Here is a 15,609-nt window from a genome sequence, read left to right on the forward strand (position 1 = left end):
CAAGAAGTAAGGCTTGAGCAGGAATGCGCAAATGCGCAACATGTGGGTAACTATACACTTTTTAACACTGGTAAAGGGCAAAACCTCATTTACAAGTTACGTAACAAAAAATTGCAGAAAAGAATATATCTTGACTCCAGCATTGTAACACAGCACACTAACAGCTGTTTGACTGCCTACCATGGAGTAGTTGCATCAAAAAGTACATACAAAATCAGTTTCTGTAAAGTGCAATTATTCACGAACTGTGTATCTATGGGCAACCCTTCGTGATGATTAGTTTGACGAATCCAGATAAGACTTTTATGCAGTAAGCTTCAAATAGTTTAAGCCATGGACCTAAAGAATTAGATGTTTAACTATATTGATACTACAATGCTTTTAATTGAATTTGCTCTATTCAGGGGTGGGGTGGGGAGTGAGACACAAAATGCAATCTGTAACAAATTTAACTAGCTAAGAGTAGAAATTCTGAAAAATACTTTATTTCATTTTCTGTGATACAACAGAAATTAATTACATATCCATCTTAATATTTAAGAGGTATGGAAGTAGAACAACATTTATGTAATGTTTAGTAAGTACTGAATAGTTCTCTAGTGAATGCAGTTGCTACGTCTATGGGTAGAAGACCTTTGTGATCCCTTATATCCTTGTTTGCTCCAGCCAGAAGCAGTGCCCTCACTGCTTCTACATTGTCTGTGGCAGCAGCCCAGTGGAGCGGTGTCTTCCCCCAACGATCCTTAACGTCTACCTTTGCCGATGCCGTCAACAGTGTCCACATGATCTTCACATCACCCCGATACGCAGCTGCGTGCAGAGGTGTCTGCAGACTCTTGTCCTTCACATTGGCAGGTGCTCCCCCGTCCAGAAGACACTTCACAGTTTCCGCACCGGTGTACGCTGCCACTTGCGCGTAGGTGTTCGCTCTGCCACGTCTAGCCAATTCTGCACCTGCGTTCATCACTGCCAGATGCAAGACGGTGTACCCATTATTGTCCCTCACGTCGACTGGTGCCCCCATTCCCAGCAGCCTCTGCAACTCGTCCACTCGGGCAGCTTTAGCTGCCACTATCATCTTCTCAGCCAAGTCCTGTGTCTGCTCCACAGATGATGCCCTGCAAAGTAAACCGTAATCGGCACAATTCTTTTTATCAACAATAACGCGGTGTGCAATAATCAAAACTGACATGTGGCTGTGTCATACCAGAAACACTAAGAAAATGTACAGGAAACTGAGGTGGCACAGTAAGGCCACAAATGTACGGGCATTCTTGGGTCAGCTTTCAGGCAAATAGGTAAAAATAATTAATATTCTACTCACAATCCTTGTACAAAAAGAACAGTACACTCACATAGGAACTATGTGAAATTCTAGTCACATGGCAGAATTAACTATCCTGTTACCACCTCTGTCGAACACAACATGGCAGAAAACAAAAATTACAGGCAGTACTCACAAAAATAATACCGGGGCCAATGACCATCACAGATTTAGTCAAAATTGTGTGTGAACATTCCCAAAGGACACTGGTAAAGTTTTACTTCCTCCAGTGCAATAACTGCCACGATATAGTTATTTGTTTGATCCCATAGTGCACCGGTCAACAGTACACTGACGAGTTTTCGGCAACTTTGTGCACAGTATCTCTGGCAATATTTTACGGAAAGGAAACTATCTTTTACAGCTTCTAGCACTCTCTTAAACTAAACAAAGAGATTTAATGGCAATTTTAATAAGAATTAGTTACAGCAAAGTCAAAAAAGCAGAAGTTTGTAAACTGTTTGTGCTACCAACAGTGTCTCCTCAACAACTGTTCAGCAAACAAGGCTGTGCATGGGCCTCCACGGCAGGCACCGATTCACACATCCGTGCCGACTGTTGTTCAATGGCGACAGAGGCTAGAATTTGCACGCCAATACCACAATGGAATGTCCTTCAGATTGTTGGTTGACTGGGGAGGTCATAGGCCCCATGATGTAGGATGACAAATCATGAGAGGAACAACACAGACAGAAGAGAACAGTCCCAGTCCAGAGGAAGGGTAATATGCAAACAGGGAGGTAAAAGGAACTTTGGGCAGCAGGAAGTGGAAAGAACAGGAAGGGTTTGGGTGGAAACTGGGAGAGCAGGGGTACCGCAGAAACACTACCTGAAGTGGGGTAATAGCACCCCCACTATACCATTATCATGATAAATGGAAAAAAGACACGAGAAAGAGGACACAAAACTGCACAACAGACCAGACAAAATGTGAGGAAAATGGTGGTGAGAACCTGGTGAGTGTGAAGGTAAGGTCAAGGCCTCCATAACTAACACCTATGCTAACTGAGCAACTCAAATTCCAGAGAAAAATTCAAGGACTTAAATGTGAGACGACAAACAACTTTTGCAAAGAAAACAAAGGACAGATGTTATAGCATGAGGGTCGTCTGCAAACGCCTGAGACGAGGAAGGTAGGGGAGCATATTTAGTGCAAAGGGCCAAAATGTGGGAGCAGCCCAGCAAAATATGGATGGGGAGCCCCACAACTACAAAGTGGGGCAGACTCACTGCGTAGTAAAAAAACAAGCGGCTAATCTACTATGGATAATATGAAGACAGCAGAGGATAGCAGATTCCACTGGAGAGAGGCTGAGGGGACGACGACACACTGTGCAAATCTCCTCGATTGCAAGAAGTTTATTGGGTAGGGAGGTAGTCTCCCAAGAGTTGGCCCACGATTTAACAAAAAGGGATATGATGTAAGCAGAAAATCCATCCCCAGAGGGATCAGAGAGAACGGGATTGGTGGGTGGGCAGGGGTAAATGCTGCCCCCCTCCCTCCCCAGCTTGATGAATAGCATGTTCATTACCAGGGGTACCTACTTAGCTGGAATCCAAAGGAAATCAACCTAACAAGCAGCATCAGTAAAATCAGTGAGAACGTCATGGATGGCAGCGACCAAGGGGTGGTGCAAAAAATTCAGCAACAGCCTGAATGCCACTCACCGAGCCCAAACATAACAAAACTCTGGTGAATGAAGTCCGTTTAATGAAGCAGAGCATCAGATGGCCATCAGTTCCACAGTAAATGCCCCACAAGGGGCAGGCAAGAGATGGTGTTCCATGTCAACTGAAGACATGAGATCACATGTTCAGTGAAAACACCATTGGAATGATGAAGGCTTTTGGACCCCAGAAGAGATCCATTTGAATTCGGGGAACTAACCAAAGGACAGTGGTCAGGAGAGAAGGTGGAGAAAGAAGTAACAGCAGGGAGAAGCAAGGTGGAGCCCAACCAGTAAACCTATCCAAAGGCGGGCTGGTGACAGCCTGAAACTGTGAAAATGATAGAACAAGGTAGGTGAGCTGGAGACCAGCAAGTGATGGCATAAGGAACCAGAGATGGGAACACTGAATCGAAAGGGCAGGTATCCCAGTGTCAACCAGAAAGCTATTGACAGGGCAGACGCGAAAGGCACTGCTGGCTGAACGAGTGCCATGATGGTGAACTGGGTCCAAGAGGAGAAACGTTGAAGGAGCAGCTGATCCATAAACTTGACGACCATAGCACAGACGAGACAGAACTAATGACCAGTAAAGGCAGAGAAGCGTCTAACTATCTGAGCCCCAAGAGGTGTGGACAAGGAAGCTATGGACATTGAAAACACCCAACCCCTTCAGATGACTGACAGAGGGGAACCAAATAACATTGTTGTCAGAAAGAAGAAAGGGAACTGGTGGGCTACGTTCAGGTGCTGGGCACCGAGGTAGAGCTCCAGATCACGATGGACTGTAGTACACAACAGAAATAGACCACCCTCGACTTAAGGGGAGATAATTGAAAACTGTGAGAGTGTGTCCAGGAGGAAGTCTGCCAGATGGCACCCTGGAGCTGTCACTTCGCAGGCACCGACGAGTGAGACTAGCCCAAACACAGAACAGGGGTGACCAACAGTCTGGTAGAACCAGAAGTCCATCATTAATACCAACAAGAAAAAGGACACACTACAGAGCCCTGTGAAACACCTTATTCCTGAGTCTGCAGAAAGTTGAGACTAGTGCTAACATGGACTCGGAAAGACCAGTGGGACAGGGACTGGCAAATAGAAATGAGGATGTGCCGGCACCAAGCTGTGTTGTAGGCTTTACGAAGATTGAAGAAAACTGTGAAAAGATGGCAACAGCGATTAAAAAAGGCATGAATGGTTTCCAATCAAAGCAGCTGATCCATCAGGGACCAGCCCTGAAAGCTGCACTGGTAAGGAGATAAAAGGTCCCCGAGACTCAAGGACCCAACTGGGCCAACGAACCACCATCCATTCCAGTAAACTGCATGGTGAATTGGTCACACTGATTGGCCAGTAACTATCAAATGTCACCATATCCTTACCAGTCTTACGGCAGTGACCCTCTCCACTGGAGGCGGGGGAGGGGGTAAATGCCTTTGAGGCAAATGCAGTTTAACACCTTAACGGCGGGGGGGGGGGGGGGGGGGGGGGGGGGTGACTGTAGTATCCATTACAGTTCCATTGAATAAGCACAGTGATCCATATGTAAGAGGTTAGACTCGGGTTACAAGGCTGTCGGTACTGTGTCCCATGACTTTCTCCCCCCCCCCCCCCCCCCCCCCCCCGTCTCTCTCTCTCTCTCTCTCTTTCATAGGATGAGGAGGGCAGGTCACACACACAGAGAGAGAGAGAGAGAGAGAGAGAGAGAGAGAGAGAGAACAGGCGACCTCAGGGCGTACAGATTAAGTGTCCTGTGGCCAAGTAGTGGTAGGAGGCTTCCAGCCTGAGAGAAGCTCGGAGGAGGGGTCCTGGGAGTGAGCCCCATAACCGCAGGCACTGAAGAAGGGGGGGATACTTTTCCAGCCTAAGAGGGGGAGTGGCACCCAGAGTGGAAGACATGGGAACCACTGGGGAAGGGAGGGGAGAGCCGTGGAGGATTGAGATAAGGAAGAGGGAGAAGGGTGAAGGATGTAACAGAGGCAACGGTAGAAGTCATCACACAGTGTGAAGACTCATTTCTGGTAAGCCTCAGTGTAAGATAAATGATCGAAAGACTTATACAACACACATTACACATAAGCTCGGCCCTCTTTGTGAGGTATCTCCCTCAAATGCCAGGATAAAGGAGTCAGTGTTGGGACAATTGTACTTACGATCTATCTAAACATAAAATTAACACCCTCCCATTCCAGATTGGCCCAGAGGTCGTCATCAGCTCTAAGGATGAGATCTGTATGAAAAATAACTTCCTGGACCACATTCAAAGACTGGCGAGGAATAATAGGCACCGGGATGTCACTAATATGATCGCAAGAACTAAGTGCCAAATGATTGGGTGGCAGAAGTAGTTTTGATCAACAGTGAATCCGACCACATGTTACTAAGAGATTCCAGTTTGCCAACCTTGTCTTTGATATTTTCAACAACAAAAAATAACAACTCTGTGGCAGTGAAAGGGTCCCCATCTGTCCTAGTGCAGACAAGGGACTGTAGTTTATCATGCATTTAGCAGTAGAATATGGCGCGGAGAAAATATTGTGCCGCATGCAACTTCCATCCGATTTCGACGAAAGACTTCGTGACTGAACACTCTATTTGGCAGAAACATAAAGAAAATTGAATAACTTCATGCAGGAGTGAGACATAGTCCATTCACCAGTTCCATTTAACTCTGAATTTATGGCAATTAATAGATGAACTTACATTGCAATGAAGGATTTAACATGGATGCCGTTTTGACTGGCACTTCTCTTCTCGTAATGAAAATAATTCCTTTGACGTTTTCACATACACATCGCACAATAAATCTACTGCTATGCAGTATTGCACTTTTAGTATTGCTCTTTAACTTTACACTAAAATAATAATATTTTTAACAATAATAATACGGCAGCAAGACATGCGTGTCTAACAAGTTACAAGAGACAAGAGAAAATGAGTAACTGTTCGAGAATATCTCGTACATCAAAAGAATGTGAAAAAGAATTCTTCTGTCCGTTTTTCGCGGAATAAACACGTTACGTCACAGGTCGTTCACCTTTTACATTCTCGCAGCATTAATTGCTAACTGTAGTTGTTGCCAAGCAACTGCTCGATTAGTGAAGGATTTAAAATGATAAGGCAATCACATAATGTTACACCCTCCAATCAGGGACTCTCCCCATGGGCAACACACAGCCACAGCAAGGGCCATCTGGCATGGCTGCTATTGCCAGGAATTCTGATGCTCAAGCAACCACCCTAAGCATACGTGGGAAGGCAACACAGCTCAGGTACCAGGGGCAGGGGGGGGGGGCAGATCCCCACCACATAAACTGGATACACGTGCTGGCGACTCAGCAGAGCAGAGGGGGGCTACACCGGGGAGGTTCCACACTGTAGATGTTACGGAGGGAGTTTTCAAAATGGCTCACAGGACAGAGATAACATTTAGAAATTGAGGTTAAACCCCAAAGGGGGCCAAAAAGGGAGGATGAAGAGGAAAAAGCTAGGGGAACAAAACTGCAAGGAATACAGGAAACCAGGTGGACAGCCACATCAACATAAGTAAGAACACCTATAGAGGGGAAGGAGAGGGCAGAGGGGAAGAAGTGGGAATGGAGGGAGGGGGGACGGGGGACACGCAGTCCAGAAAGGAAGAATGGGATGCAACAGTTCAGGGCCCATGTGTGCCATACACCAATTCACAGAAGAACTGTCACTCCCCTGGCAGGACCGTAAGTTCGAGTGCAGAGAACTTTCGGCTGTGGTTATAATGAAGTGACACAGCACGACTAGAACAGTGCTAGTGAAACAAACCAGTACCGATCAGTGTGCACAATTATAATTGAGCTGCAAGCAGAGCGAATCAAACGTGTCTTTTTGTGAGTACGGCAATCAAAGTTCACTAGTGGTTCTGGCTGCAGTCTGGCAACATTTTGCTTTTGCTCTGGGTAGCAGAGTCAGTACCACTGCTTTCGCTTCTGTTCTTTTGTCACATTTCGAGAAAACAGAGCAGCTGTTTTTACTCGGTATCCTTTATGGAACCAGTGAATCAAGTATCACAGCAAGTGATTAATCTTGGACAAGTTATCTGATGAGGTGGCAGCAAACAAAGTACAGAATGCATTTCATTAACATCTTACTACTTTTATTGTCTTAAAAGAATAGGCAATGAAAGTTTAGGAAGTGTAACTGACAAGGACATGAAAATCTTGTTTTATTATATGAAAAAGTTTTGAAAACCACCTCATTTGAATAGCTTGATTTGTAGCTCAGTTAAAGTTTTGTCATGCTTGATAAGTGCCTCATACTGATTAGTCAACTTCTACTGCATGTTACTCATCACTCGGGTGTCCTAGGTCAATGACAGTATCGTGGAGAACATATACATTTCACAACATTGTCAGCAAATTCTAATGAACTTTGTATGGACTTCCAAAATATGCTCCACTTAGCACTCATTATCCCAAAATCATATTCAGTTGATTTTCATTGTCTGGAAAAACATTTGTTGAAATATTCTTTTCCTGAGTCTAAAACCTATTGACTGCAAGATTTGATAAAATGCCTCAACAATGGATAAGCCTCATCTCCAATATACACAACGAACACAAATGGTAGGGGAGAGTCTGGCAATGCATTAAGCTCCACTTCTTGCGTCAAGTGAAATACACTAGAAGAATGAAATCTACCACCTTCTCTTTCTTTCCCACAGCACCCAACAATGATTTCTTGTGAGGATCTGCAACTGCTTGTAAGATGACTGAATGAAAATTTTTTGTGTTGTAAACATTGTACCATAATTTTGTGAGCATTTTAGACAATGTGTTTCCTGTCAACATCATTGACTGTATTTCAAAGTTCTATATGTTCTATAAATCATTTACAGTATTTAGAAAATCATCTTCAGAAGGCATTCATTTGTTGTTGCTGGAGGCAACACAACAGCACTTTGGTAGTTGACTCCATAGTTCTTACAATTGTTACAAATATTATACTGAATGTCACAGCAATGTCTCAAAACCTACTACTGGTTTCTAGGAACTGTGACCTTTAAAAATTACATTACTCCACAGAAAAAAAAAACTGTAGTTACTTCTATATAATGCTAGATAATGAAGTTATGTACGATAACTATATGGCAACATACTCGCCTCTGTGTGCTATCGTTTGCCAAAATCCTTTTTTAAACATCTCAAACCTTTCACAAGATACAAGGGTGTTACGAATATTTCATTCTAACTTTATCGTTTAAGTGTACTATATGCATCCATTTTATCAAGAGTGGTTGGAGTTATAGATCCCAAGTTTAAAAAATATATTAACAAGTTAACTACATTTGGCAGGCAGCAACATCTGACCTAACATGCACCCATAGTGCTGTGCTGCAAATGGAAACTATTCTACTTTCATGCAGAAGTTAATTTTGAAATATCACAATTACTATGACGACTAACAAAATGATGAGTAGTTCACCATGAAGCTGACAAATAACACTACTAGATGCGTGAGAATCAATTTTTTTTACTGAGCAGTTTCTGTAAAATCCTTAGAGCTGCCCAAGGTGCACCTTCAATCTGCTCTGTTGCACTGCTTCACTATAATTGGAAAGTTAATAAGACTAATTGGGCAATAGCTCTACATCTCAAGAGGTGTTTACGCGGTTTCAGTACTGCACCCTCATTCCAGCTATGATTGAAAATAGCAGGGATGAGACATTGGCAATCCGGTGATAAGTGTTAGAGCACTTGACCACAGGTGTAGTCTGCTCCTAGAGTCATGTCAGGGCAATGGGCTAGAGCACTGAGGAATACCCACTCACTGAACATATATAAGGTTCCACGTGATAAATGGTAAAGGAAGTTGCTCTACCCAATGTTCGAGGACACAAAATGCAGGCTGATAATTCTCTGATGCAGATGCTCGAGCATAATAAAAAACAAAATGTCTGGCAAACTCATCTGGATCAGTTTAGACATCACTTTTTACAGAGAAACCATATACACCCAAAGGGTACCTATGCGCATAGTCATCAAATCTTCGCCCAAGCTTGCGAAGGTGGGGTATGTGGTCCAATCACAACATATCACTGCCAGCATTCTCATTTCTGGTGTTTTATGAGGTAAGTGACCTGGGCACACAGGTGTTTAAGGACAATGAGATGCTCCATTAATGGACGTCACTTGTGGCATCGGAGAGCAAGCCTTCAATCTCTTAACGCCCCAGTGACTTTGGTGGACGACCAGTGTACTTTCTTCCACTGAAGGGATCGCAAAAAAGGGTGGGTCACTGAGTCAGCTGTCAATGGAATGGTTGCAGTTGTGCTATGGGCAACCGCACTGATACTTGCATGAGGTGAGGTGAGGTGCAAAGAGCGAAGACACTAGTGAAAGCATCCTAATCAGCTCTGGACAGATGCCATCTGGGTGTAAGCCCAGGCAAGTGACACCAAAGGAGGGTCAAGAAGATCAGAAAATTACCACTCTCTTCATGGACTCTTCAATGGATGGGCTGCAAACAGAAAGTTCAATGACCCAATAAGACTCATATGCCACAATGAAGTGTGTGGGAACACCAGTATTCAAGAGATGAAGTTTTAGACAGCTTTGCCACAGCCAGTCATCATAGTTCCAACCTACCACTTAAGGATTGGGAGGGAGATACACTGCATATCAATCTGTTTCACCTTCAATGCCCCCAACCCAAAAACCATTACTCTTAGCGGGTTATTATCCACTCGACCCCTGCATCCAATCTCGTTTCTGCAGTATCTGGCTCGGCTCCAAGAGGGTCTCCTGGTAACCAGCCTGCAGAAGATAGCAACAGGGGTCATTCCGGACATGCACACTTTGCTGCATCTGCCGCAACTTCGATAGCCAATAGGTACATTGTAACCTTCCACAGTGTGAGTATTTCTGTCCATACACAGTTGGCTAGAGGCAATTCAGTTTCTACCAGCCAGAGACTGAAGTACTTTCACTGCCTCGAATCAGAAGTCACCTTCACCACCCGGACAGATGTGCTCCATTGACCTGTGCTCCAAGCCTTTTCGTTCTGTGTTGCGGACAAGTCGTGCTGCTTGTGAGGTAGCACTTTGAACATCGTGCTCTCAATAATCTATTTTCATTTCATTGAAGAACAATACTTTGTGACGAACTTTCACATTACGAAGAAGAATTTTTGGAGAACATTTTTATTTTTATTTTGTTGTACTGCATCAAAAACAGCAAACTGTTTGTGTTCGAAGTTCACGTGTTCAAAGAAACATAGTTTAATATGTCTACGTGTGATCCTGTGAAAGCATTCCGACTGAGCAATACTTCATACATATTACTAATCACAAATTCAATGTCTTCACATGAACAGCCACAGCCTCTAAAGTCATCTTGAGAGGTTGGTGTTTCCTGCAGATCAAGTCCATACCACACACGCAAACACCACCTGACATTCTTTCAGTGTGATTCTTGAAACAGCCGAGGAGGGTAGGGGTCCACTTTGCTGGAAAACAAGTCTTCTGGAGAGAAGCTAAAAACAGGGAAATGCACAAAAAAACATTGTAAGCTCAGCCAAGTGGCAGAAAAACCGCTAGAGTTCCACTGGAGGATACAGCTATCAGTGGGAAGGGACCGAGGAGGCAGATCCTGCCTCAGTACTGCCTGCTACCACTGGTTGCGAAGACACTCCGACAATACACACTTCTTCCCAATCGAGGGACATGAATGGGTGAGGTGTGGGGGGGGGGGGGGGTCTTGGATAGTAGAGGCCACCAGGAATGCTGTCTTGCATACAGAGGTGGAACTTTTTGAGGCTAGTGGCACGGGGTCCACCAAAATCTTCCTCTTTTGGGAGACTACTACTTGTCCTTTGACAATTTAGACTTGTCCTTTGACAATTTAGACTTCTGTGGGGTGCTTGTCTGCCCCAGTTTCTGGGACAGGAAAAATGCAAAGTCCTACGACCGGAACCTTTGGCTCCTTCAGCCACTGGCTACATTCACTTTCATATCAGCAAAGTCCTAGGATGGGACTGTCCTGAAGGACCCCATCCTGGAGAGAGGTGCTGGAGCAGAAAGATGCTTCTCTGGCGGGTGGTTGGGGAGGGGAAGCAGTGGAAGGAGGACCCCCAGCCACCAGGACTGGGTGTAGTCAGGCAAACCAAAGGCCAGACATAGAAGATATGGAGAGCAATGGCACAGTCACTAAACAGGATGATGTTATCATAGCGTTAGTGTATCTTATGTCTTTGGCTCTTAATATGTGAGGTGGTTAAGGTCTTTTATTCCCAGGTTTTCTTTTCTCATTTGAAAACAGTGCAATCAGGTGATCAGGGGAATGGTGCTCAGCACAGAAGGTACGAGGGGCACAAGGAGCATTGCTGTTCAACTGACAGCCACAATCGCTACGGCTGGTGTTGCAATGTGAAGATGTGTCCAAATCTCGTGCATTTGTAGGAATGCATGCGAGGAGGAATATACAGCTTGACATCACAGCCACACACAATCACCTTGACCATCTCAGGCAAACAGCCACCTTCAGAGGCCAAAATGAAGGATGCAATATCCACTCTGGAGTCTATTCATCCCCACTGGACACGATGGGCAAAATGCACACCCCACTGCTCCAAATTAGCACACAACTTATCATATGTCTGTAATAAGAGATCTCTGTAGAAAATGATACCCTGCACCATATTCAGACTTTTGGGGGGGGGGGGGGGGGAGGGGGGAGGTGGAGAGGTTAGTGACAGGAATATCAGCCAGCTTGTCACAGGGGAGCAGCAAACCATGAGAGAACAGTGCCACTTTTCATGTCTGAAATCGCTGCACCGTCCCCAAAACTGTTTAAGTGTTTCATGAAGGACAGTGGCTTTGCAGTCAAAAAGGAATCCTCATCTATCCCACAACAAACCCAGTATGGGAGGCGGGAAGTATTTCTCACCTCAACACTGAGCCGTATGTTCCTCCTATGGTGTAACCAGGCAAGAGAACATTTTGGGGTCATGCCTCTCCACAATGTAACATGTCTTTGCTCCAGAAGAGACTGATGGGGCCATGCAGCCACCGGCAGTAGGTGGTTTAATTCGCTTCATGTGTGTATCTTCCACCATGGTACCACCCAATCTGAACAGACTTTCCCCTTGGGCAACACCTGGCCAAAGCAATAGTTACCTAGCCAGTAAACCATTGCCCAGCATCCCTGTGCCAGCCATGATGGGCACATACTCTTTGGCTTGCATGGAGGTGGTGGGGGTGGTTTCCAGATCAGGTACAAACATGAGACCCCTGTGGGGTCAGAGGCTACCAATGTGCAGGTACTTTATGAACACCCCCTCCCAAGTTCGGAGTGGCTACACTGCTGGGTTATGGGATAGTGCTGTTGCACAAAAGAATGATGCAAAGAGTAAGGCACAAAAAGTGGAATATGTACAGTGCTGACCAAAAGGTTAAGAAAATGAGTGTCCAAAACACAAAACCAGATCCATGCACAATTAGAGCTCCAAGAAGGCCAGAAGGCCATCCAGTGGTGGTGGTGGTGGTGGTGGATGGGGGAACATACTTGCAATACAGAAAGCAAAGTAGTGGTGCAAAGGCTGTGGCCCCATGGTGTGGTGGCCAAGCACATATTCATTAAGGGAATGTGTGACTCCAGAAAGGAGGGGGCTAAAGATGTCCATTTTTAGTGTGTGTGTGTGTGTGTGTGTGTGTGTGTGTAGTTTATTTATCTCATAACATACAGTTACAAATCAAAGATTTTTGTACTGGAGACACATCAAATTACTTAAAAAAGTTATAACAACATATTTTAGCGGGCATTTCTGAATTTTTAGACATGAACAATTAACAAGAACCTATATAACACTTACGGTCATTTTGAAGCTTGCAATACAATTTATACAATACATAATCTTTATTGTTTTTCTTTTCAAAATGCCAAACTGTCCTGCATGAATTCTTCAACTGAATAACATTTTTCCACTAGTGTATTAACAATCTTTTTAGTGGGCCAAACTCCATATTTAACAGATTTGTGTTATTTAATTTATTGTAAATTTTTAATCTCATGTACAATGGTGTTTAGTGTGAAGTTTTAAATTGTGAGGGGGAAGTTTGAAACACTTTGTGTGTGAGGTGAGTCCTGTAATTGTGGTTGAAATGAAAATTATCAAGCGAGTTTTGATTTTTATACATGAAAATAAAAATTTTTATAGATGTACAGAAAAGGAATGGTTAGTGTGTTTAATTTTTTTAAATAATGGGCAACATGATGTTCTTTTTTGGACTAAACACGTTTCTTACGATTCTCTTTTGAAGAGTAAGTAATCTCGGGCTGTTCATCGAGTTTCCCCAGAAAATTATCCTGTATCAATAGTCTGAAAGTAGTTGTGGTAAACCATCTTTTGGGTGTCCATAAGAGTGGAACCAGATAAGACAGTCATTGCATAAGCTAGGCTGTTTAGTTTGTTTGCTTGCTAAGTAGACCTAGAAATTTTACATAACTTGCTTCAGTCATTTCCTGATTGCTGTGCACTATTTTTATGCAAGATGCTGCTGTTCTAGCACTGAACTGCACTAAGTGTGTTTTTGTGACATTGAGTTTTAATCCATTATGCTGAAACCATAATTCTAGGTTTCCCTTTATTTTTTCCACACTACCTTGAAATTATTCTAAATTGTCATTTTCAATTAAAACTGAGGTGTCATCTGCGAATAAAACGGAGTGAACATCAATGTTTAAAGGTAAATAATTTATGCACAGCAGAAAAGATAAGGCCCTAAAATTGAGCCCTGTGGGACCCCTGTACAGATCCTTTTCCAGTCCCAGAATGATTTTTCCATTTGAATTTAGAATAACTCTGTTTTGACAATTGAGATTTGAACCACTGCAATGCCCTGTCCACAATCACATATATCTCTAACTTGGGTAGAAGTAGTAAGCGATTGACCAAGTCAAAAGCTTTGGCCAAATCACAAAAGATACCCGTGACCTTTTTACGCTTATCTATAGCAGAGCTTATCTTTTCATTGAATTCCCTGATGGAATTTATTGTATTTTTTTCCCTTTTGACATCCAAAAGTATTTTAACTATATTTTCTATAAGAAAGTTTTCAAGATGTTTCACAACAATCCTATCACCTTAGCAGAAACTGGCAGCAGGAGAAAAGGGTGGTAATTCCCCATGTCATCTGGTGAGCCTTTCTTGAACAATGGTCTTAATTCAGCATATTTTAACACCTCCGGGAAATATCCTTCCTCAAATGACTGATTAATAATTTTAGCCAATCTTCTGATTTTGCCACATTTATGAAGAAATCATTGAAACAGAAAAAAAAAGGTGGGTGTGGGGGGAGATCAACTTTGCCCACAATCTGTAAACTATTGGGAAGCAATACTACTATGACTTTGTATTGGCAGATACTACAAGCAAAGTCTTAAGTTTTTCCTACAATTCCTTCTGAAGACATAAAAAGCTAAACTTCCATTTTTCAAGCATCTATTTTTCAGATGACTTTGCTACAAATCATCGATATGAAAATTGCTCATGAAATATTTCATTATTTTACTGAAGAGCACAAAAAGTTGCACTAGACAGTTTTGTTTTCTTTCAATAAAATTTTTCCGGATTTCAAAGTTACCAAAAACTCATGGTGCACTGTTGAGAACTGCACTATGGGGTCAAAAAAACGACAATCTCCTGAAATATTGTATTGGTGATTGTGAAACTTAGGCAGTGTTTACTGGGAAAAATGCACAAATGTAGACATGAAATTTTATCAAAATTCATGACAGTCATGTAAGATACCCCAGACCACTTGGCGTGGAATGATCCACACGTAAGTACTGTCCAGCTGATGACTGCAGCATTAGGGTACAAGTTCAACAACAGTGAAGCAAAAGAATGTGTTTAATTTCCTACAAATGTAGGCACAGAAGTAACAAAGTAAGATGTAACTCACTGACAAGGTAATATTATACTCTCCCTCCACCCTACATATTGCATCTACTCCACCTCCCTGTCTCGGCCATTTCTGTATGCTGAAACATGACTTTACTTTCACAGCTTTATCTCTCGTACCTTCAAAATTTTTACCAAAGAAGCAACATACAAAGGTCATTCAACAAAGACAAATTGATACTGAAAAATTTTTATTTCCCTTCAAGTTTTCATTAAGAGTGATGCACTTGTTCCATCTTCTCATCCACTTTTGGAAGACTTCCACAAATCAGTTCCTTAATTTCTTGATAATCGCTCCAAAATCACCCCTAAAGCCTTCAATACACCATTTTCGTAGTGAAAAAAAATGTGCAGGATGGTTATAATGGGACTTTTGCTACCTGAGCCAGTGTAGACGGAAAACTGATACAAGGGTTCCCAACTTTATAGGAATGATGTTCAGACTGTGCGCTGCACGACTTGCGTTTCTTGTAGTCTTAGTGGTACGACTTGCTGTTAGTTGCTGGCACTGGTAAGGCAATTCAAACAAGCATCAGTGTGAATTACAGTTTCAGGCAGTCAACATAGGACTAGACAAGGTGGGCAGGGCTTGGCTTTACTCACAACGCTGTTATATCAAAACAACAGAAACAGCGTTGTTGCTCTTAGTGAGTATCAATGCATTACAGGAATATGGAGAGA

At 43.2% G+C, this 15,609-nt stretch overlaps 1 protein-coding gene across 2 annotated transcripts in view; it reads right to left on the minus strand.

Moving 5' to 3' along the window:
- Positions 1–463: 463 nt before the first annotated feature.
- The window catches only part of LOC124720022 (poly [ADP-ribose] polymerase tankyrase-1-like), a 69,418-nt gene continuing 54,272 nt past the window's right edge, over positions 464–15,609 (minus strand). For both annotated transcript variants that reach the window (XM_047245271.1, XM_047245272.1), the window contains one exon: positions 464–1,118. In XM_047245271.1, the coding sequence (XP_047101227.1) occupies positions 575–1,118 (544 nt within the window). In that variant the 3' untranslated portion in view covers positions 464–574. The remainder of the gene's footprint in view (positions 1,119–15,609) is intronic.

This window comes from Schistocerca piceifrons, chromosome 11 (assembly GCF_021461385.2).
Source record: "Schistocerca piceifrons isolate TAMUIC-IGC-003096 chromosome 11, iqSchPice1.1, whole genome shotgun sequence".
NCBI classification, from domain to species: domain Eukaryota; kingdom Metazoa; phylum Arthropoda; class Insecta; order Orthoptera; family Acrididae; genus Schistocerca; species Schistocerca piceifrons.